Raw genomic sequence first — 25,244 nt, forward strand, 5'->3', positions numbered from 1 at the left:
ATTTTGACTAGTCCTACCAGACTTTTCCTGCCCTATCAAATGGGGGACACATACTTCTAGAATTTTCCCCCCACCCCCACTCCAAGAGCTACCTCACAATTTGGAGGTAGCTCAGGGTAGAAAAAAGGGTACTAGGTTTTAACTTTGGCTTCAAAAAAACTGCTCTGACATTCCATGTCCTTATGTTCCTTGTGGCATGGCTGTGAGCCTTGGAAATGTGTAGGATTTGCTAAAGCGGTCAGCACATTTCCTTCCTTAGAGCTTATGTACTTAAAGGGCTCTGATTTGCAATATTTAGGGAGTTCCTTTAAGCTAGGAAGAAAAGTCAAGGCTAAGAAACGTCGCCTAAAGGAACGGAATGAGTTTCTTCTTTAAATAAATTATACTCTCCTGGGCAAGTAAAGACTTTACAAGCCACCTTCCAAACCGCCTCTCAATTCCCCCAAAATTCTCTATTTTAGAAGTGGTCCCTTACCAACTCTGTACCACAACAGGAGCTCTTGCGTAGCCCAACTCCTCCCTCTCAAGGACCGGGGGAGCCCATGCCCAGCCCACTATGGGGACTATACTTGCTTACTTATCCAGCTACTTCTAGGCAGGACGTGAAGAACTAACGGTCTCAACCCGTCATGCTCCAGACTCGACTCGCGGCAAGACGTGGGCGGCTGCGGGGATTCGGCGCCGAGCGTGCCCCGCGGCTCTCGGGGGCTGGCCCACAATCCCTCGCGAGAGCGAGGGCGGGAAAGGTGAGGGGGCCTAGCAAGGGGGACAGCCGGCAAGAAGACCCAAGACCCTGGAATCCTATTACGGGGACGGAGAGTATTCTTTATACGACTGTTCTGTACCCCAAACCGGTAACATGCCAGTGTCTGTGGGTAGCTTAGCTCCCATTCGGGGAGATCATTCTTACTAACAACCCTGAGGCCTCCACCCAACAGGTCAGGGTGGAGGTGAGGAAATGTGGTAAGACCCACTGGGCCTGGCTTTGCATCCTGCGGTCTCCATCCATCTTTTTATTGTCAGGATGTACGTTTGATGGGCAAACTTTAAATGGGATTTGGAAGAATCACGATGGAAACGGGGCAACATATGTAAGAGTGACCAGACTTCCGCACAGCCGCAGAGCCGCAGAGCCCCAAAGCCCAAGACCGCGTGCAGCCACGCCGCGGACCCCACCCTTCCGCCTTACGTCTGACGTCACGTGGCGCGGCGGGTGCGCGTGCGCGGGCTTGGCCGCTTCTGCGTCTGCGCAACTGCGAGCGTAGGTGTTCGGCTTTGAAATGCAGCGGGATTTAGTGAGTTTGCCCCTATCCCCAGCGGTGCGGGTGAAGCTGGTGGCTGCAGGTTTCCAGACTGCTGAGGAACTCCTAGAGGTGAAACCCTCCGAGCTCAGCAAAGGTAACGGACTCCCATTACAAGCTGAGGCACTCTGGCCGCTGTCGGGGCCGCCTCCATCCCCGTTCTCGGCCAGATTCTGGCGCCGCCCACCGCCGCGTTTACACCGTGAAACAGCTCCTTGACTCCACTTAAGTGTGGTTTGAATGGTTAGAACTGTGGTCTTGGAAACATTCACCAGTTGCTTTCTCTACCAGTGCCTGCTGAAGCCTCTGAGAATTATCTCATTTATACTCAAAAGAACCCTTTTAACGTGGATTATTATGTTCAATATATAGATGAAGGAACTGATGCTTGGGATGCTAAGTAACTTTTCATCATGAGTGGGCTAGGAAGTTGTGGAGGCAGGATTGAAATCCAGACAGGCTGTCTAATTTTCGCTGTTACAAAATCCAAGGGGCAGGGATTAAATTTAAGAAATGCACGATTTGTAAATTTAAGAAATGCACTGTTCGTGATAGGATGAGATAAATTAAGAGTGACAAAGGGAGTAGAATCCCCAGAACCTGGAGAAAGCAGTAGAAAGAAGACATCGCTTCTCTTAATGTAATTCACTGAAAAAAACCCCCAAACTCACATTCCAGAACACTGTAGATTATATGTTGGTGGGAACCACTTCCTTCTGAGGTACACAGTAATGAAGCTGTCTGCAGTCACTCTCACTGTGCACATTACACTACACTATGCCCAGAACTGTGTTATTAAGATAAATAACGTTGCCTTTAACGATGGAAAATAAGGTTTCAACTCTCCACTCAAGAACAAATGTTGTAGACCCAGTGTTAACTCTTTGTCTTAAGTCTTATGCCAAAGACTGTATCCCCCAAAGTTTGATGGGCTCATTTTCTTTCAACAGGTTGGTTTTACAAAAAAGAAATGAGAGAATATGAATGATAATAGTAGCTAACAATTATTAAGCATTTTGGATGGGCTTAGTGTTCTACCAAGATTTTTATGTGTGTTGTTTCATTCGCATTTTGTAGAAGAAAAGTCTGAAGCATAAAGAAGTAACTTGCCCATGCATGGTAACTACATAGTAAGTGGTGCAGTCAGGAATGACAAACCTAAGTAATCAGATGAGTTAAGGCTCTTAAATTGAATGGAATTTTCATTTCCTTAGCACCATTAATGTCTTTTGTTAGCGCCAAATTTATAGTTCATATCCTTACCCAATCAAGCACTGATATGTGAAACTCAGAAGTGATATCCTCTCCATTATTTCTTCCATAAGCAGCTTGTTTTGTAATTTCCATTTCACTTCTTAGGCCATGTTGTCAGGAATGAAATTATATAGTTGAGGAAGCATAAGTGTATTGTTTAAGCTATTGGTGCATCAAATAATTTTTCTTATTAAATAGTTTGCAGTGATCCATGAATTTTTCATTCCAATGTTTTCATGAATAATACATGCACATGCGCTTCTTAAATCTGCATCTTGTTTTAGGCAGTTAAAGAGGCCATTTTCATTCTTTTCTAAAAAATAATTTGTATACCTTATGAGAGCAAGTTTATTATGGCTTCATAAGACCAAAAGAGATAGTAAAAGACCAAAGAGATAGTAAAAGGACCAAAAGGAAAAAAAAAGGACATTTTCATTTCTACCTTCTGAGATAGATACTCTTGTAGGTACTCAGAAATACTTTAGAGGTTTAGGTTTTTGAATTCTGTTTCTGAGGTAATAGATAAATCTTTTAAGTATGTGAGGACTAAGAAAACATAGATAAATGCCTTTATTAACTTGAAAAATTAAATAGTTAATCGAATGTTACATTTTTATGTTTCTCTACTCTTGGCATCATTCTTGTTATTTAAAAATTAAAATTAATGAAGACAACTCAATAACATATGACTTTTAAATTTCTAAAATCAGATGTTTTTGTTTCTGTTTCTTATTTGCAGAAGTTGGGATATCTAAAGAGGAAGCCTTAGAAACTCTGCAAATTATAAGAAGAGAATGTCTCACAAATAAAGCAAGTTATGCTGGTACAGCTGAGTCAGGCAAGAAGTGTACAGCACTGGAACTTCTTGAGCAGGAGCATACCCAGAGTTTCATAATTACCTTCTGTTCAGCACTAGATAATATTCTTGGGGGTGGCATACCCTTAACCAAAACAACAGAAATTTGTGGTGCACCAGGTGTTGGAAAAACACAATTATGGTAAAATAAAATGTTCCCCTCTTACATTTATGTAAGTAACAGAGTATTGTGTTGTGGGTATACAGTTAGGAGACCAAAAAAGGCATGTATGTGCTCTTAATTTTGTGTGTATGTATGTGTGCATCAAACAAATCAACATTTGCCTTACGTCAGCACCCCATCTTGATAAATTGATACAATTATTTTGATATTAAAAAGTGTTTCTTTTGCAACAGTATAGTGTGGTCAGTGGGGTCAACAAGCAGTCTTCTACTTTGTTACAGAATTAATTCCTGAGAATATATTTGAAAGCCAAATGTTTGAAAGTAGATTTTTGTATAATAAGAAAGGGTTGCATTCTCAGAAGCCTAAAAACCACTAAAGAGTCCTTAATTGTGGTTTTATAGGCACACCCTCCCCCTAATCCATTCATCAATTGATTCACATATGTTTGGAGCCGGGGAGAGTCAACCATCTCTGTTACCTTGCAGAGTATATTTATACCTATAAAATATTTAGTGGTATGTAATGGGTTGTGATCTGGAGTTTGAAAAACACTGCCTTAGATGATCATGATAATGACTTGGTCATTTCAGTTCTTTCTCTTGACAGTATGCAGTTGGCAGTAGATGTGCAGATACCAGAATGTTTTGGAGGAGTGGAAGGTGAAGCAGTTTTTATTGATACAGAGGGGAGTTTTATGGTTGATAGAGTGGTAGACCTTGCTAATGCCTGCATTCAGCACCTGCAGCTTATAGCAGGAACACATATGGGAGAAGGTAAGTTAGCAAGCGCTCTTTTTTCTGTATAATAAAAGTAATTTTCATTTGTATCCATCTCAAGCAAGAGACCATTTGGAACGTGAAGCTTAACGACTTGGCCGTGTACTAGTATTAAACTCTCATACTTCTCTTACAAATTGAGAAATGCCACACCTGGGCTGGCCTTTTCTTCCCCTTTTATGGCCCTCACTTTTTACTGCAGGAGCTCTGGGACAAAACCTGTATTTCAATGTATGACTTCAAATCATCATGTTCTGGCCTGCCAGGTGTTAGCTAATGTTACTGGAAACCTTACTGTAAATATTAAATGTTGTGTCAATGCATTCAGTGTATATTGACTTTCATACTGGTTTTTCCAAAAACCAAGGGTGGCCTTGAAAAATCATGTCTGGAAATGTTTGGAAAATTAGGCTGATTGACCTTATGTGGCTCCGAGTAGTATGTAATTGACTTCACGACTATGTTAATTGTATTGTTAAAAGTGTTGGGAAGTTTTTCTGCGCTTATTGTGTGGAAATAAAGTGTTAGATTAAAAAAGTTTTGTTTAAGGTAATTTGTTTTCAAGTTCTTGTCCTTCAATTACTCATAAAATTAAATGGTTTCTGGTTTGACTGTTTTCTTTTGCTTTATTGTATTTTATTTTTCGGATGTGCAGTCCTTATTCTTTTCTCTAGAAATGTTAAAAAACATAATGCTTTTCCTAAGATGTTTGTATTCCCTTTAAATGAATATAATCAGCTGAATATTTTTATTTTCATTGTAGTACTAGGTGTCCTTTTTAACCAGTGACCAGTATATCTATTGAAAGTCCTGCAAGCTATCCATGTCACAGGTGTAATTTGTAATAGAGTCTTAAGATCTTGTAAATATTGTGGATGTAGCACTGCAATATAGTTTTTAATGATTGGTGTGTGATTAAGCTGTTGTTTTTTGGTTAAAAATGAACTGGTTAAATGTATATTTGTAATAGGCAATATTTTCTGAAATTTAATTTCTTGGTTTTTCTTTCAGCGTTAAAACTTAAGTACGTTTTTAAATGCAATGATTTTTAACTTCTTTTTCTCTGAAATATGTCCAGAACCAATCTGGTTATTCTTAAAAAAACAAATCTAAGGAGAGAATTTTATTTTATATCATTGTTTCCACTTAAATATCAAATTATACTATGGCATTTAAGGGAAAAATACGCTTCTTTTCAACATTTTTCCTTTTAACTTTTAATTTGGAGTCTTATGAAAAAAACAAGAAAGAAATTCCATTGTGTTACTTCTATTCAATGGAAGCCAATAACTAGAAATATGAAAAGATAGACATTAAAAGTCTAGTTGTGTATGTGTCTAAACAATTTCTAGATAGTCTAGTATGTAAGGAAACAGTGGAAAAGGTGAAAATAAGAGATCAGGAATTATGAAATGATAGTTTGTGAAATGACAGGTAAAACTATTTTAAAATTGTTTTGTTGTTTATTTCAGAGCACCCAAAAGCTTTGCAGGATTTCACTCTTGAAAATATTCTTTCCCATATTTATTATTTTCGTTGTCGTGACTACACAGAGCTACTGGCACAAGTTTATCTGCTTCCAGACTTCCTTTCAGAACACTCAAAGGTATGGCTCAATCTTTATCAGGTTGAGGAGGCTCTCTTTTATTCCTAATTAGTTGATTGTTTTTATCATGAAAGGTGTTGGGTTTTGTCAAATGCTTTTTCTGAATCAATTGAGACGATTATGTGGCTTTTTTCACCCCTCATTCTATTAATCTGGTGTGTTTCATTGATTGATTTTCATATTAAACCACCTTTGCATTCCTAGGATAAATCCCGCTTGATCATGATATATAATCCTTTTAATATACTACAAGATTCAGTTTCCTAGTATTTTATTGAGGATTTTTGCATCTGTAATTGGTCTGTGGTTTTCTTTGCTGGTGATGTCTTTGTCTGGCTTTCGTATCAGTGTAATATTGGCTTCATAAAATGAGTTAGGAAGTTCCCTTCTCTACTTTTCAGAATACTTTGAGAAGAATTGGTGTAAATTCTTTAAACATTTTATAGAATTTACTGGTGAAGCCATCTGGTCCTGATTTTTTCTTTGTTGAAAGGCTTTTGATTACTGATCCAATCTCTTGTTATAAATCTATTCAGATTTTCTGTGTCTTCAGTCAGTTTTGGTAGTTTGTGTCTTTCAATGAGTTTGTCCATTTCATCTAGGTTATCTAATTTTTTGGCATACAAATTGTTCATTATATTCTCTTTGTTTTTTATTTCTATAAGGTTGGTAGTAATGTCCTTACTTTCATTCCTGACTGGAGTGATTTGCACCTTCTCTCTTTTTCTTAGTCACTTTAGTTAAAGGCTTGTCAATTTTGTTGATCTTTTCAAAGAATCAACTTTTTTTCTTTTTCCTTTTTTTAAAAATCTCACTCTTTTTTTTTTTTTTTTTTTAAAGATTTATTTATTGATTTATTGATTACTATGTTGGGTCTTCGTTTCTGTGCTAGGGCTTTCTCTAGTTGTGGCAAGCGGGAGCCACTCTTCATCGCAGTGCACGGGCCTCTCACTATCGTGGCCTCTCTTGTTGCGGAGCACAGGCTCCAGACGCGCAGGCTCAGTAGTTGTGGCTCACGGGCCTAGTTGCTCCGTGGCATGTGGGATCTTCCCAGACCAGGGCTTGAACCCGTGTCCCCTGCATTAGCAGGCAGATTCTCAACCACTGCGCCACCAGGGAAGCCCAAAAATCTCACTCTTTTTTAAAAAACTAATTAATTAATTTATTTTATTTTTGGCTGCGTTGGGTCTTCGTAGCTGCGCGCGGGCTTTCTCTAGTTATGGCGAGCAGGGGCTACTCTTCGTTGCGGTGCGTGGGCTTTTCATTGTGATGGCCTCTCTTGCTGCGGAGCACGGGCTCTAGGCACGTGGGCTTCAGTAGTTGTGGCATGCAGGCTCAGTAGTTGTGGCGCACGGGCTTAGTTGCTCCACGGCATGTGGGATCTTCCCACAAGACTAGGGCTTGAACCTGTGTCCCCTGAACTGGCAGTCGGATTCTTTTTTTTTTTTTTTAATTTTATTTATTTATTTTTGGCTGTGTTGGGTCTTCGTTTCTGTGTGAGGGCTTTCTCTAGTTGCGGCAAGCGGGAGCCATTCTTCATCGCGGTGTGCGGGCCTCTCACTGTCGCGGCCTCTCTTGTTGCGGAGCATAGGCTCCAGATGCGCAGGCTCAGTAGTTGTGGCTCACGGGCCCAGTTGCTCCGTGGCATGTGGGATCTTTCCAGACCAGGGCTCGAACCCGTTTCCCCTGCATTGGCAGGCAGATTCTCAACCACTGCGCCACCAGGGAAGCCCCTGGCAGTCGGATTCTTAACCACTGCACCACCAGGGAAGTCCCTCAGAGAATCAACTTTTGATTTCAGTGATTTTTCCAATTGTTTGTCTCTTGTCTATTTTGATTATTTCCACTTTAATTTTCGTTACTTTCTTCTACTTTATTTGGAATTAGTTTGCTCTTCTTTTTCTGGTTCTTTAAAGTAGAATTTTAGGATATTGGTTTGAGACCTTTCTTTATTTATTTTTTTAAAAATATTTATTTATTTATTTGCTGCACCATGTGGCTTGTGGAATCTTAGTTCCCCAACCAGGGATTGAATCCAGGCCCTTGGCAATGAGAGTGTGCAGTTCTAACTGCTGGACTGCCAAGAAATTCCCTCTTTTTTTTAATATAGTTGTTTAGAGCTATACATTTTCCCCTGAGCACTGCTTTTACTGTATCCCATACATTTTGGTATATTATTTTTTAATATTCATTTATCTTTAAGTACATTCTAATTTCCATTTTGAGTTCTTTGACTCATTGTTTATTTAAGAGTGTGTTGTTTGATTTCCACATATTTGTGAATTTTTCAAATGTCCTTTTGTTGGTTTCTAATTTTATTCCATTCTGGTCAGAGAAGATAACTTCATGTGATTCCATCTTTATAAATTTGAGACTTACTTTGTGACCTAACATCTGGTCTATGCAGGAAGACGTTCCATGTGCACTTGAGAAGAATGTGTAGTCTGCTGTTGAGTGGAGTGTTGTATGTATATATCTGCTAATTCTAGTTGATTTATAGTGTTGTTAAGTCTTTTCTTTCCTTGTTTATCTTTAGTCCAGTTATATCCATCATTGAATATGGGCTGTTTGAAATTGCCAATTATTACTGTAGAACTGTCTTGTTTCTTTCTTTGATTTTTTTTTTGTTTTTTTTTGTTTTTTTTTTATAAATTTATTTATTTATTTATATTTATTTTTGGCTGTGTTGGGTCTTTGTTTCCATGCGAGGGCTTTCTCCAGTTGCAGCGAGCAGGGGCCACTCCTCATCGCGGTGCACGGGCCTGTCACCGTCGTGGCCTCTCCCATTGCGGAGCGCAGGCTCCAGATGCGCAGGCTCAGTAGTTGTGGCTCACGGGCTTAGTGGCTCCGCGGCATGTGGGATCCTCCCAGACCAGGGCTCGAACCCGTGTCCCCCACATTGGCAGGCAGACTCTCAATCACTGCGCCACCAGGGAAGCCCCTCTTTGATGTTTTTTAAAAATTTATTTTTTAAAATTATTAATTAATTAATTTGTGGCTGCGTTGGGTCTTCTTTGCTGCACGTGGGCTTTCTCTAGTTGCAGCAAGCGGGGGCTACTCTTCATTGAGGTGTGTGGGCTTCTCATTGCGGTGGCTTCTCTTGTTGAGGAGCATGGGCTCTAGGCACACGGGCTTCAGTAGTTTTGGCTCGCGGGCTCTAGAGTGCAGGCTCAGTAGATGTGGCACACAGGCCTAGTTGCTCCAAGGCATGTGGGATCTTCCCCGACCAGAGCTCGAACCCATGTCCCCTGCATTGGCAGGCGGATTCTTAACCACTGTGCCACCAGGGAAGTCCTCTTTCTTTAATTTTATCAGTTTTTGCTTTATATATTTTAGGGCTCTGTTGTTAGGTCTCTATATATTTATAATTGTTATATCTTCTTTTTGGTTTTTTTGGCTTTCAGGATCTTAGTTCCCTGACCAGGAATTGAACCCAGGCCACGGCAGTGAAAGCACTGAGTCCTAACCACTGCACCGCCAGGGAATTCCCTATAATTGTTATATCGTCTTAATGGACTGACCCTTTTATTATTATACAATGTCCTTCTTTGTCTCTTGTAACAATATTTGTCTTAAAGTCTCTTTTGTCTGGCCACTCCAGCTCTCTTTGGTTACTGTTTGCAGGGAATATCTTTTTCCATCTTTTCACACCTAACTTACATGTATCTTTGGACTTAAAGTGAGTTTCTTGTAGAAAGCCTACAAGTTGGGTCATTTTTTAAATCCATTCTGCCAATCTCTGCCTTTTAATTGGAGAGTTTAATTCATTTACGTTTAACATGCTTGCTCATAGGGAGGTACTTCTGCCATTTTGCTATTTTTTTTTTTTCTATATGTCTTATACCTTATTTCTCAATTTCTCCATTACTGCCTTTTTTTTTTATTAGATAGTTATTTTCTAGTATACCATTTTGATTCCCTTGTTTCTTTTACTATATATTTTTTAGTTATTAGTTGCCCTGGGGATTACAATTAACATCTTAATTCATAGCAGTATAGTTTGAACTAATACCTATTTAGTTTCAACAATATACAAAAACCTTGCTGCTATATGGCTACTTTTAACCCTCTTTATGTTGTTATTGTCACACATTATGTCTTTATACGTTGTGTGCCGATTACCATAGATTTTTAGTTATTTTATACAGTTATCTTTTAAAGCGTATCAGAAAATAAGGTGTTACAAACTAAAGATACATTGATGCTGACTTTTTAGGTTTATCTATATAGTTACATTTACTGCTGTTTATTTCTGTGTGTGGATTTGAGTTACTGTACTGTCCACTGTCATTTCATTTCAGCCTGAAGGGCTCTTTTTAGCAATGCTTGTACAGTAGGTCTACTAGTGATGAACTTTGTTTTTATTTGTCTGGGAGTCTCTTAATTGCTGCTTCATTTTTGAGGAATACTTTTGCTAGCTATGCAATTCTTGGTTGTCAGTTTTTTCCTTTCAGCAATTTGAATATGTCATCTCACCGCCTTCTGACCTTTGAGAACCACTGAATAAATATATCTATGATCTGAGTCTTCCTATCTCTCCATTGGTATGCTAGTAAATGTTTAATGACTGACTTTCCAGGAAAAGAATATATGCACATATATACATACATAAGTTTATTATAAAGTTGCTTATATAAAGAATGTATAGCACACAATTTGCAAGTAATAAAATGTACAGTATTCTTTATTGTAAATTCTGTATAACCAGTTGAGTCTTACAGAAAGCTTTTGTTGATTTGATTTTTTATTGAGGTTAAATTCACATAATAAAATTCAGCATTTTAAAGTGGGCAATTCAGTGCAGTTCGTACATTCACAATGTTGTACAACTACTACCTGTATCTAGTTCCAAAATGTTTTTGTCACCTTAAGAGGAAACTTGTACCCATTAAGGAGTTGCTCCCTATTCCTCCCTCCCTACAAAGCCCCTGGCAACCACCAATCTGTTTTTGTCTCTATGGTTTTACCTACTCTGGATATTGCATATGAATGGAATCATATGATATGTGACTTTTATTGTCTGTTTTTTTCCACTTAGCATTAACATGTTCAGTGTTCATCCACTTTGTAGCATGTGTCAGACTTCGTTCCTTTCTATGGCTGAGTAATATTCTGTTGATGGACATTCAGACTGATTCCATCTCTTGATTTTTGTGAATTGTGCTGCTATGAAATGTGTATACACGTATTTGTTTTCGTACCAATTTTTAATGCTTTTGGGTATATACCTAGGAGCAAAATTGCTGGATCATATGGTAATTCTATGTTTAACTTTTTGAGGCCTTGCAAAACTGTTTTTCACAGTTGCTGAACCATTTTACATTCCCACCACCAATGTATGAGGTTTTCATCGATTTGAATTTTGCTAAACTTATTTATCCATATCTGACCTATGCCATTATTTGGCAAAATTAAGCTACCAATAAGCACTTGATGGCTGTCCAGTTCAGCAAAGAAGTTGCTCCCATCACTGATGAACAGGTACTGTTTTAACATAAACGCTGGTTGATATTTTTGCTTACGTTAACAAGCATGATGAAAGTGAAACAACAGAGGTGTATTTTTTTCCTGAATTGATCAGCTTCCTGTGTTATTGTTGTTGTTGAGGAATTTGATGAATTTTTACCATTTCTTTTTTTCCTTTATTTCTTCCCCAACCTCCTAATTTATCCCTCTCCTCCCACCTTTCCCCTTTGGTAACCATAAGTTTGTTTTCTAAGTCTGTGAGTCTGTTTCTGTTTTGTAAATAAGTTTGTTTGTATCATTTCTTAGATTTCACATGTAAGTGATACCATATGATATTTGTCTTTCTCTGTCTGGCTTACTTCACTCAGTATGGTAATCTCTAGGTCTATTCATGTTGCTGCATATGGCATTATTTGATTCTTTTTTATGGCTGAGTAATATTCCATTGTATATATGTACCACATCTTTATCCATTCATCTGTTGATGGACATTTAGGTCGCTTCCATGTCCTGGTTATTGTAAATACTGCTCCAGTGAACATTTGGTGCATGTAAATATCTTTTCGAATTTTGGTTTTCTCCCGATTTATGCCCAGGAGTGCAATTGCTGGATCATATGGTAGCTCTATTTTTAGTTTTTTGAGGAACCTCCATATTGTTCTCCATAGTGCCTGTAACAATGTACATTCCCACCAACAGTGTAGGAGTGTTCCCTTTTCTCCACACCCTCTCCAGCATTTATTGTTTGTAGATTTTTTGATGATGGCCATTCTGACTGGTGTGAGATGATACCTCACTGTAGTTTTGATTTGCATTTCTCTAATAATTAACTATGTTGAGCATCTTTTCATGTGTTTGTTGCCCATCTGTATGACTTCTTTGGAGAAATGTCTATTTAGGTCTTCTGCCCATTTTTGGATTGGGTTGTTTGTTTTTTTTATACTGAGCTGCATGAGCTGCTTGTAAATTGTGGAGATTAATCTCTTGTCTGTTGCTTCATTTGCAAATATTTTCTCCCATTCTGAGGGTTGTCTTTTTGTCTTGTTTACGGTTTACTTTGCTGTGCAAAAGCTTTTAAGTTTCATTAGGTCCCATTTGTTTTTTTTGTTCTTATTTTCGTTACTCTAGGAAGTGGGTCAAAAAAGATCTTGCTGCGATTTATGTCAAAGAGTGTTCTGCCTATGTTTTCCTCTAAGAGTTTTATAGTGTCTGGCCTTACATTTAGGTCTTTAATCCATTTTGAGTTTATTTTTGTGTATGGTGTTCATTCTTTTTCATGTAGCTGTCCAGTTTTCCCAGCACCACTTACTGAAGAGACTGTCTTTTCTCCATTGTACATTCTTGCCTCCTTTGTCATAGATTAGGTGACCATATGTATGTGGATTTATCTCTGGGCTTTCTATCCTGTTTCATATTGATCTGTTTCTGTTTTTGTGCCAGTACCATACTGTTTTCATTACTGTAGCTTTATAGTAGAGCCTGAAGTTAGGGAGCCTGATTCCTCCAGCTCCGTTTTTCTTTCTCAAGATTGCTTTGGATATTTGGGGTGTTTTGTGTTTCCATATAAATTAAAAATTTTTTTGTTCTAGATCTGTGAAAAATGCCATTAGTAATTTGATAGGGATTGCATTGAATCTGTAGATTACCTTAGGTAGTGTAGTCATTTTGACAATATTGATTCTCCCAATTTAAGCACATGGTATATCTTTCCATCTGTTTGTGTCATCTTTGATTTCTTTCATTTAGTGTCTTACAGTTTTTAGAGTACTGTTTTTGCCTCCTTAGGTAGGTTTATTCTTAGGTATTTTATTCTTTTTGATGCAGAGGTAAATGGGATTGTTTCCTTAATTTCTCTTTCTGATCTTTTGTTGTTAGTGTATAGAAATGCAACAGATTTCTGTGTATTAATTATGTATCCTGCAACTTTACCAAATTCATTGATGAGCTCTAGTTACCATTTATTTCTGGTTATAAATTATTTTTGGGGGAATTCCCTGGTGGTCCAGTAGTTAGGGCTCTGTGCTCTCACTGCCAAGGGCCTGAGTTCGATCCCTGGTCAGGGAACTAAAACCCCACAAGCCATGTGGTGTGGCCATAAATAAATAAATAAATAAATAAATAAATTTCTGTATTTTCCTCAAAATATGGACCATAAGGTTGACTATTACAGAATTTTCTTGCATTTTGTTTACATCAGGATTTTTCCCTAAGAGGTAAAAGAGACCAGAAATCTAGGTGACTGATTGTGACAGGAAGTATGTTCTTAAGTGCTTCTCACAATTTTTATGTTCTTATATTCTTTCTTTATGGGGTCTTTATTGAGCCTTATTTTGTGTAAATGGAAAATATGGTTATTTTGCTGACATTACAGTATTTTGATACATCCTCAGTTTTTTCATATTTCTACACTGAACAATTTATTTGTGATACGGGAAAGACCTCATATCTCTAAAAAACCACTGTTAGTGTCAGTGAATAGTAAGAAAACAAGGAATATCAAATGGAGTCATCCCATGGTCCATTTACCCAAAATTTCTTCTTTGTTAGTTGCACAAAGGAAAGAACTGCTGGCAGAAGGGAATTACACTACACAAAATGTTTCTGAAACATAAAGAGTTTAAAACTCTCTTGGATTCCTAGTTTTTATTTTAAAAAATTCACGTTGGAGGGAATTCCCTTCCAGTGGTTAGGACTGTGCACTTCACTGCAGTGGACATGAGTTTGATCCCTGGTCGGGGAGCTAAGTTTCCTACAAGCCACAGGGCACGACCAAAATAAAAATTCATGCTGGTAACTTTTTTTTTAAAGATTTTTTTTCTTGATGTGGACCATTTTTTTAATTTAATTTATTTATTTAAATGGTTCTTTTCCCATTTTTTAAAAGATTTTTATTATTTATGGCTGCGTTGAGTCTTCATTGCTGCACGCGGGCTTTCTCTAGTTGCGGCGAGCTGGGGCTACTCTTCATTGCAGTGTGTGGGCTTCTCGTTGCAGTGGCTTCTCTTGTTGCAGAGTGCAGGCTCTAGATGCGCAGGCTTCAGTAGTTGTGGCAGGTGGGCTCAGTAGTTGTGGCTCTGGGTCTCTAGAGCACAGGCTCAGTAGTTGTGGCGCACGGGCTTAGTTGCTCCGCAGCATGTGGGATCTTCCCAGACCAGGGCTCGAACCCGTGTCCCCTGCATTGGCAGGCGGATTTTTAACCACTGCGCCACCAGGGAAGTCCCTGATATGTACCACTTTTAAAGTCTTTATTGAATTTGTTTCAACATTGCTTCTGTTTTATATTTTGGTTTTTTGGCTGCGAGGCATATGGGATCTTAGCTTCCCAACCAGGGATCGAACCTGCACCCCCTGCATTGGAAGGTGAAGTCTTAACTACTGGACTGCAAGGGAAGTCCTACGTTGGTGACTTTTTAATTTCAGCTTTTATGAGTTGAATGACAGTGCTTGGCTTTTGGTTTTTGTTTGTTTGTTTGTTTGACAATGCTTGTTTATTTCTACCCACCCACTCAAACTCTGTACTTCATCGACTTTCTGTCATTCGGTATAATCTGCCTTTTGAGAGACCAAGGAAACTCATCAGAGCATTTTCAGAAGCTTGCTCCCTAAACTTGGAGAAAAGCCATGAGTGTGACTGTTACCACTTAACAGAACGTCCAGATCTTTGTATTTCAGCCACTTTCAGTAAAATCTATACTGTGGAGAGGAAAACAGCCTATTTCTATTCTTCTATTATAGGTTAGGCTGTATAGCTCCTCTGGTTTGAGCAGAGAGGTCCTTGGATGCCCTAGGTATTTGGGACTCCTTGCAAATACCCTAGGACCAAAACTTGCAATTATATAGTGCTTTCCCGTGGAGTATTTTTCTTCTTTTGATTTGAGTTAATGATCATTCCTAGTTATTGGATTCATTTTCCAAAAGTAGAAGCATATTTCCTCAATTTTTTGTGTAGTTCACAATGTAATGGATACAGACACAACACTTCAAAAAAATTTTATTGAAGTATTGGTGATTTATAATGTCTTGTTAATTTCTGCAGTACAGCAAAGTGATGCTTCCCTCCTTCATCCCCCTCCCCCTTGGCAACCACAAGTCTGTTCTCTACAGACACAACACATTTTTAAGGTCAATCTGATCATGACATTTTTTCCCATCGCTTTATTAAAAGTCTAGACAACCAGCAAAACAAATCAAGTCCTGATCTGTAGCTGATTTGCTTGCTGATTTCCATGTAGAAAATACTCCTATCATGGCTGATTTCATGTATGATGTCATTGGACATGGAGTAGAGAAGAAACAATGCACATCATTATGTAATGTTTCCACTATAAAGGTAAAATAGACGTGAATAACCTTAAAATCATAGATAATAGTAAAATGTAGTAGGAATGAGTTTTAAGTATTATCCATATTTTAATATATATGGTTTAATTTTACTAATGACTGTATTTAATGATGGATTTGTAAAATTTCTAAAGATTTAGCAAAATTTGGCTCAGAAGCTTGTAGGATTTGGCCTCAGCACACCACTGATTCTTTCTGATGTAATTTCCTACCGTTCCCCCTCACTACTTTTTTTCTGACCCTTTAAACATGCCAAACTTGTTTGTGTCTTAGGGCCTTTGCCCTTCCTCATCCTTGTACGTGGGTTGTCTTTCCCTCCTAGAGGTTCTTATCCAGGACTCAGTTCTATTGAGTCCTTACGGATGCCTTCCTTACATCTAGTCTAAGTTAGCTTCCCTCTGCCCCTTCACCTACTTATTCTTTGTCATTTCACCCAGTTTTAGTTTCTTTTTTGTTCCTCTCATCATCAGAAATTACCTTATTCAGAACTTCTGAGTTGGTGAACCCGTTGGGGTGCTAGGAGAATGGCTCTTGGAGAGAACATGGAAGCTCCGTGTCCCTTCCGCATACCTTCTGTATGCATCTCTTCCATCTGGCTGTTCCTGAGTTATATCCTTCTTTTTTTTTTTTTTTTAATTGAAGTGTAGTTAATTTACAATGTTGTGTTAGTTTCTGGTGTACAGCAAAGTGATTTGGTTATACATATATACACATATTCTTTTTCATATTTTTTTTCCATTGTACTTTATCGCAGGCTATTGAATATAGTTCCCTGTTCTATACAATAGGACCTTGTTGTTTTATCTATTTTATATATAGTAGTTTGTACCTGCTAATCCCAAACTCCTAATTTATCCCTCCCCCATCCCCTTTCCTCTTTAGTAACCATAAGTTGTTTTCTGTGTCTGTGAGTCTGTTTCTGTTTTGTAAATAAGTTCACTTGTGTCATAGTTTAGATTCCGCAGGTAAGTGATATCATATGTATTTGTGTTTCTCTTTCTGACTTCACTTAGTATGATAATCTGTAGGTCCATCCATGTTGCTGCACACGGCATTATTTCATTCGTCTTTATGGCTGAGTAGTATTCCATTGTGTATATATACCACAGCTTCTTTATCCCTTCATCTGTTGATGGACATTTAGGTTGCTTCCGTGTCTTGGCTACTGTGAATAGTGCTGCTATGAACATTGGGGTGCATGTATCTTTTGAATTATAGTTTTCTCCAGATATATGCCCAGGAGTGGGATAGCTGGATCCTATGGCACTGAGTTATATCCTTTTATAATAAACTTGTAATTCATTGAGTAAAAAAAAAAGAAATTATCTTATTCATATATTTGTTTGCACATTAATTGTCCCTTACTTCACTAGAACATAAGCTCCAAGAGAACAGGGATCTTATTTCTTGTTCCCCAATGCCTGGAACAGTGACTAGCATATAGTAGGTGTCAATAAATATTTGTTGAATGAAGGAATGAATAAAAGATATAAAAATGTCTTACTAAGACAGTACTTCACAAAAGCTTGTTCTTTAGCTTAGTCCTTATTAGGTAGAAAAAATATATGTAATCTTATAGTATTTTGTTTGTATACATTCAGATTAGTTTCCATATTCTGTTTGTTCTTGGATCTTAGATTATATATTATACTAACTTCACCATAGGAGCCATTATTTAGATCAGATTAGAAATGAAACTGTCATGAAAATGTTTATCATCTGTAAGTGAACTTTCTTGATTAGAATTCAAGACAAACCTGCCTCTTCCTGAACTCTATATTATGACAGATTCTGTAATGGTTAGTTGCCCTATAGTATGTTTTAAATTAAGAAGAAAAAGTATATCAAAAATTAGGCTTTTGAAAAAGGTTTTATAATTTAATATTTGAGTGTTTGTTTTTTTTTCAACATAAAAAGAACCCTGAAGGTAAAATTGACATTTAATTGAAAAATTGGTTTTGCTAAGATTTCAAAAGTACTTTTCATCAGTACACCTCTGTAAATACTGGATGTAGTGCCAAATTGCAAGAAAATTGTAATTGCCCCTTTTTCTTTTGTTGAATTACTTTTTTAAGATGATAAATTATCAAACCAGAGTACATTTTAACTTTTGGTGAATAGTGCAGAAAGCATTGAACAGATTTATACCTGACCAAAATGAAGCTTTTGGAGAGTTGGAAATAGAACCCTGGATTTTAGGGTTTTTTGGGTTTTTTTTCTGTGATGGACTCTGCTTTTTGGTTGCCATTTATTATTTTATTTTAAATACCAAACCTAATATCATTATCTCTTCTTTATTTAGGTTCGATTAGTGATAGTGGACGGTATTGCTTTTCCTTTTCGTCATGACCTAGATGACCTATCCCTTCGTACTCGATTACTAAATGGCCTAGCGCAGCAAATGATCAGCCTTGCAGATAACCACAGATTAGCTGTAAGTATTACTACTAAAGGGAGTTTTATTATAAAGTCAAGTTTATTAAAATGTTAAAGTCTAGGGAATTCCCTGGCAGTCTAGTGGTTAGGATTTCATGCTTCCACTGTAGGGGGCACAGATTGGATCCCTGGTCAGGGAACTAAGATCCCACATGCCATGCAGCACGGCCAAAAATAAATAAATAAAAGTAAAAAAATAAAATGTTAAAGTCTAGAAATAGCAAAAATAGAATTTGCTTGACTAAAAGCAAATAATATAGATATACAGTTCTGAATGTAGTTTTGTTTTGGTTTGGTTTCTATAAAAAATATTAAATCCAGTCATAAGTGTTGTATATCAGTTTTCCTGGCAAATAAAAAGCATAATCAAGATGCCATATTATAAAAATGGACTTTGATAAAGAAATGCCATCTTTGATAATTGCATTGTTTTCTTTGTAACATACTTGATGTTTTTCAGGTAAGCTCTTCCAACATCCCCATTTTTCTTTTACTCTTGAGTCTTTGATTATTACATAGTGTATAATCACAGACTCAGACGGATAGAAAAATTACACAGTGTAAACAACCTAGATGTTTAGAGGTGGAGCTAACGCTTCTAGATTTGTAGTGTGAGGAGAGATGTAAAGATAAGTTCAGAAGTAAAGAGATAAAAGGAGTAAGGTAGGGGATTCCCTGGTGGTCAGGTGGTTAGGACTCTGCACTTCCACTGCAGTGGGTGCGAATTCGATTCCTGGTCGGGGAACTGAGATCCTGCATGCTGTGTGTTGTGGCCAAAAAAAACCAAAAACAAAAACAAACAAAAAAAAGGAGTGAGGTAAAAACTTTTTTTTATTGCCTGTTCTCACTTCCCTCTTTGTAACCTCATCCTACCACTGATGTAAATATACACACTTGTCTGGGAGGGAGATGGGAGAAGGTCAAACTGCTTACCTTGATTTTCTTGTCTTTACCCCCAATTAGGGTCCTTTGCACAAGGCTGTAATACATCACTTGTAAATAACTCCTCACTAAAATCATTTCAAAACATACATTTTTTCTTTTGAGTTTTTAGATTTTTTTGCCATATGCTGAAAACATAGTGTCCTGTCTTTGAATTATTTCTTGGCATTAATTTGTAATTTAGCATTCTGTTAATATCAGTGAAGAGTCCCCAGTAGGGGGCACTCAAGGTTAATGGGTTGCATAGTTCCTTAGGTTTTTGTTTTTTAACAGAAATAGCTTCATCTTTTCTGATTAAAAAAGTAATCTAGGGAGTTCCCTGGTGGTCTAGTGGTTAGGATTCCAGGCTTTCACTGCCATGGCCTGGGTTCAATCCCTGATTGGGGAACTGATATCCTGCAAGCTGTGCTGCACGGCGCAGCCAAAAAAAGAAAAAAGTAATCTAAACAACAACATGGATTACTATGCAGTGTTTAAGAGTAATGTAAATATACATGCACTAACATGGAAGAAGATATATCCAGATATATGAGTAAGTGAAAAAATTCAACTTACATAATAATATATTTAGTGTGATCCCAATTTTTGAAGAAAATAGAAGTTATATATGTGCATTTATATTTATACATAGGAAGAAAAAGATCTGAAAGGACCAAAACATTTACAGTAGCTACTTCTAGAGGTAGGACTTTGTGGGTTGAGTGCATACTTTCTCCTCTTAGTTTATAAATTCTTCTTTACTTGATTTTTAATTTCCCAGTTAGCATCTATAGAAGCATGTATGACCTTTGCTAATAAGTACATTTTACAATTTTAAGTTATATTTGCTTGATGTAAAAAAAGTTTTAAGCAATCGAAAGTGTAGGAAGTAAGCAATTATATTATCTATTACCCAGAGATGATTATTGTTGAGTTTGTTGTATATATTTTTCCAAACTTATTCTGTGCAAACATAAACATATTTTTTAAGTGAAATCATATTCAAATCAAGCAAAGCAGTTTTTTGTTTTTCACTTAATATACTATGAATCTCTTCCCATACATACTACTTTATAAATGTACCTTACCTTAACATCTGTATAGTATTCTACTGTATGGTTGTGGCATAGTTTTTTAACCACCTCTCTCTCTATTGATTGTCTTTAAAGTTGGCTCCAGTGTTTCACCATGAAAAACACTGGAGTCAACAACTTGATATATGCTTCTTTGTCCGTGTGTCCAGTTATTTCTGAAAGTATTAAGCCAGTGAGATATCTCTATTTTTAAATCTTTTGTAATATATTATCAAATTGCCCTCAGAAAGCGGATTCCAAAGTATATTCTCTACAACAATGAATGGGAATCCTTTCTTTTTTTTTTTTTTTTTTTTTAGTTCAGTGGGGAAAAGATAAAATTTTATTCGTTGATTTGAATAGTATAAAGAACTCCCATATAACCTTTCCCAAGGTTTGCTTTTTCATTCTTATTCTCTCTACCCACTCTCTTTCTATACATACACAAACACACACAGAGTTTATGTATATATTTTTCTGAACACTTTGAAAAGAGTTGCATATATTATATCCTTTTATCTGATAATATTCAGTGTGTATTTCCTAAGAACAAGAATATTCTCGTATGTGTCCACAGTATAGTTATCAAATGTAGGAAATTTAATATTGATACAGCACTTTAATATATAATCCATATTCCTGTTCTGTCAATTATCCCAATGATGTCCTTCACAGCAAATTTTTCCCGTTCTTTTTGCCAACTGGAATCGCATATTGCCTTTAGATGTTATATCTCTTTAGTTGCCTTTCTTTGTTTTTTTTTTTTTTTAATTTTACTTATTTATTTATGGCTGTGTTGGGTCTTCGTTTCTGTGCGAGGGCTCTCTCTAGTTGTGGCAAGCGGGGGCCACTCTTCATCACGGTGCGCGGGCCCCTCACCATCGCGGCCTCTCCTGTTGCGGAGCACAGGCTCCAGACGCGCAGGCTCAGCAATTGTGGCTCACGGGCTCAGTTGCTCCACGGCATGTGGGATCCTCCCAGAACAGGGCCCGAACCCGTGTCCCCTGCATTGGCAGGCAGACTCTCAACCACTGCGCCACCAGGGAAGCCCCCTTTCTTTGTTTTTGTGACATTGCTGTATTTTGAAGAATAGAAGCCAGTGATTTTAGAGATTATCTCTTAATTTTGGGTTTCTGTGGGGACTTCCCTGGCCATCCAGTGGTTAAGACTCCATGCTCCCAGTGCAGGGGCACGGGTTCAATCCCTGGTCGGGGAACTAAGATCCCACATGCCACATGGCGTGGCAAAAAAAAAAAAAGTTACAATTTCGGGTTTCTGTGATGTTTCCTCTTGATTAGATTCCAATTATACTTTTTTTCTAAAATAGGAGATAGACTTTTTTTGGAGATATTTTGATTTACAATATTATATTAGTTTCATGTGTATAACATGCATGAGAATTCTTGTTTTCCCACTTTTTTACCAACTTTGAGTTTTTTAAGTCTTTGCAGACTGATATGGAGAGAGTCCTTTTAGAGATGCATTTATTTGATTATTATCAGAAAAAAATTTAACGGCTCTATTAGATATAATTAACATAGCATAAAATTAACCCTTTTAAAGCATAGTTTAGTGCTTTTTAGTATATTTGCAGAGTTGTGCAACCATCACAGCTATCTAATTTTAGAACATTTCCATCACCCCAAAAAGAACTCCCTTACCCATTAACCATCATTCCCCATTGCACCCTCCCTTCAGCCACTAACAACCACTAGTCTGCTTTCTGTCTCTATGGATTTGTCTTTTTGGATATTTTATATAAATAGAATCATACAATATGTGGTCTTTTATGTCTGGCTTCTTTCACTTAGCATAGTGTGTTCAAGATTCATCCATGTCGTGGCATGTATCTATATCCTTTTTATGTCTGAATAATTTTGCATTTTATTGATAGACCACATTTTGTTTATTCATCTGTTGAAGGACATTTGGGCAGCAGAAGTATTTTTAAAGCAGTGAAGTTTATAATTTTAAAGTGATTATTACTTCACTATTTTTTTTTTAAATTAATTTATTTATTTTTGACTGCGTTGGGTCTTCATTGCTGCGCACGGACTTTCTCTAGTTGCGTTGCTGTGCGTGGGCTTCTCATTGCGGTGGCTTCTCCCGTTGTGGAGCACTTACTCTAGGCGTGTGGGCTCAGTAGTTGTGGTGCACTGGCCTAGTTGCTCCGTGGCATGTGGGATCTTCCCAGACCAGGGCTCGAACTCGTGTCCCCTGCATTGGCATGCAGATTCTTAACCACTGCGCCACCAGGGAAGTCCCCACTTCACTATTTTAAGACCCATTCTTTTTAATTTTTTTTGGCCGTGCTGTGCAGCTTGTGGGATCTCAATTCCCCGACCAGGGATTGAACCCCAGGCCGTGGCAGTGAAAGCCCATAATCCTATCCACTAGTCCACTAGGGAACTCCCAAGACTCATTCTTTAGGAGCTTGGAGTAATCACACAGTAATTTTCATTTATGTCATGGTAAACCCAACATTTTTGCAGAAATACTGTTAATTATAAGTATATGCTAACAACGCAAATTCTGATTTTGGGATGTTGAACAACTGGTAAGCCAGTATGTCTATTTACAATTTCCTCAAGATGTGTAATGGATAATGTGTAAGATGTGTATGTAATATTCTCTAAACCAATGCTGTCTGGTATAACTTTCTGCAAAGAAGAAAATGCTCAGGACTTCCCTGATGGCACAGTGGTTTAGAATCCACCTGCCAATGCAGGGGACACGGGTTTGATCCCTGGCCTGAGAAGATCCCACATGTCACGGAGCAACTAAGCCTGTGCGCCACAACTACTGAGCCTGTGCTCTAGAGCCCACGAGCCACAACTACTGAGCCCACGCGCCGCAACTACTGAGCCCACGCGCCGCAACTACTGAAGCCTGCGCACCTAGAGCCTGTGCTCTGCAACAAGAGAAGCCACCACAATGAGAAGCCCGCCTACCGCAATGAGGAGTAGCCCCCGCTCGCCACAACTAGAGAAAGCCTGAGTGCAGCAACAAAGACCCAACGCAGCCAAAAAAAAAAAAAAAGATGAAAATGCTCAGTCTGATACAGTAGTTCCATGGGTGTTGAGCACTTGAAATGTGGCTAATGCTTCAGAGGAAGTGAATTTCTAGTTTTAATTAATTTAGTTTTAAAAAGCTATATATGGCTCATGGCTGCAGAATTGAATAGTGCACCTTTAACCAAAAAGTGTTGGTGTAAGTAAATATCCCAGTTGCTAAAGATTAAACACTTGATAGTGTGTAAAGAGTATTATTCAACATGTTGTGGATGCCGGTAAGACATATATTTTAGTGAATTACCAATTTAAATTCCTGCTTAGCTTGTTCTAAGATACCTGGAATAAGGTAAAACATGGGAAAACCACTATGGCATTTAAGGGGAGAGGAACTAGGAGGAAGTGTTGTCATCCAGTTTGTGCCTGACTGAGTTCTAGATGGATCACAGATTTCTCCTTCGTAGATAAACAAAAACTTTAGGATGTTGACCACTGTGGTGGGAAGAGCCAAACAGCCTTTTCTTTTCAGTTTTCTTAAGAAATAGATGTCTTTTTTAGAATAGGTATCTTTTCTCATTGCTTTTCTTAGAAGTTCTTTATCAGTTTCAGCTTGGAGTAGTATCTGTCTTATTTCTGGAGGGAAGATCTGTATTGGAACAATATTTAAAATAACCATTTCTGGAGAATTTTGGATGAGAAGGTGCCAGATAATCTGACTTTTACTGTATTAAGTTAGCCTTAAACACTTTCTTTTTTCTCTACTCTAAAATTACTATCTTTGGGGACTTCCCTGGTGGTCCAGTGGTTAAGACTCCATGCTTCCACTGCAGGGGGCACGGATTCGATCCCTGGTTGAGGAACTAAGATCCCACATGCCATGCAGTGCGGCCAAAGAATAAGTAAATAAAATAAAATTACTATCTTTCTAAACATGGAATCTTTTCTATAGGCCACTATTTAATCCAAAAGAATTAGCAATATTTTTAGCCTTGAGGGCATCTGTGAGTAAGGCAACACCTATATCTCTATTACCAGCAGACTAGCGTAGTCATAATTTTTGGGTCAGTTGATCTGTTACTGGGTTTTATTTTTTCCCAGTTCTTCTAATTATACTGTGCTCTCTTTATGATTTTAGATCTCTTCTCATAATTCTTTGCCTCAGTTTTTTTTTTCTTTTCTGTAAAATCGTAAGTGGTAATACTGTCTCTCCCCTAAAAGTATAAACATTGAGTTATTTATTAAGGATTTTATATTCCTTTGAATAAATGTATTCTAGAGAGGCAACAGTGGTAAAGAACACAGACTGCCATGTTTCCTGTGCTCCTAGTTATGAAGTTTTTACACATGGTCTCTTTAGACCTTTATGTATTATCTACTATATTTTTTTTCTTCCATCATCACAATAAGAACTTCTTTGTTCTAGTCTGTTAAAAAATGTTTTATATTCAGTAGAATCATGTATTCAGATAATTTTACTCATTTTTATGGGTAATATCTAAAAAATATATCAGAAAAGTTTTCATTACCTACATATACCTTTCTTTAAATTAGATTATATTCAGAATACTAAAATCACGTGACTATTTACTTGATAAATTTGGGAGGAGACTCACCTAATTTTCTCACATTTTGCTTTTGTAGGTAATTTTAACCAATCAGATGACAACGAAGATTGATAAAAATCAGGCCTTGCTGGTTCCTGCACTGGGTAGGCAATTAATCAAATAAACATTTTTAGTTAAATACATTTTTTTCTACCTCTTTCATCTGATGCTTGTTGAGTCCTGTAAGCTCCATGAAAGTAGAGAAGACTGTCTTATTCATTGATAAATCTTAGCGTGGAGCACAGTACCTTTAGATACTGACTCATCCTTTCAGATGTTTAACATTTATTGAGCATCTACTCTCTGGCAACTCTTGTGTCAGGTACTTAGCATATAAATAGTCATAAGATGACTCCCTCAGAAAGCACACAGTCTTAGGCAGGAGGAGTGGTGAATCTATTTAAATACAAATCAAACTGTAATGAATAGGCTTATGACTCTTTCTAACCTTACTCGGGGCTTTGTTAGAACA

At 37.5% G+C, this 25,244-nt stretch overlaps 1 protein-coding gene across 8 annotated transcripts in view; it reads left to right on the plus strand.

Annotated features, from left to right (window-relative positions):
* Positions 1 to 1,198: 1,198 nt before the first annotated feature.
* Positions 1,199 to 25,244, plus strand: part of RAD51C (RAD51 paralog C) — a 60,840-nt gene continuing 36,794 nt past the window's right edge. For 2 of the 8 annotated variants that reach the window (XM_082440111.1, XM_082440108.1), the window contains exons 1-6: positions 1,206 to 1,398; positions 3,295 to 3,553; positions 4,145 to 4,311; positions 5,787 to 5,920; positions 18,030 to 18,161; positions 24,810 to 24,876. In XM_082440111.1, the coding sequence (XP_082296237.1) occupies positions 1,281 to 1,398; positions 3,295 to 3,553; positions 4,145 to 4,311; positions 5,787 to 5,920; positions 18,030 to 18,161; positions 24,810 to 24,876 (877 nt within the window). In that variant the 5' untranslated portion in view covers positions 1,206 to 1,280. Of the gene's footprint in view, positions 1,399 to 3,294; positions 3,585 to 4,128; positions 4,312 to 5,786; positions 5,921 to 18,029; positions 18,162 to 24,809; positions 24,877 to 25,244 lie in introns of those variants that run through there. The other 6 variants (XM_082440110.1, XM_082440114.1, XM_082440113.1 and 3 more) reach the window with 6 other exon arrangements.

Source organism: Balaenoptera physalus (genome assembly GCF_965194825.1).
Source record: "Balaenoptera physalus genome assembly, chromosome: 20".
Lineage (NCBI taxonomy): Eukaryota > Metazoa > Chordata > Mammalia > Artiodactyla > Balaenopteridae > Balaenoptera > Balaenoptera physalus.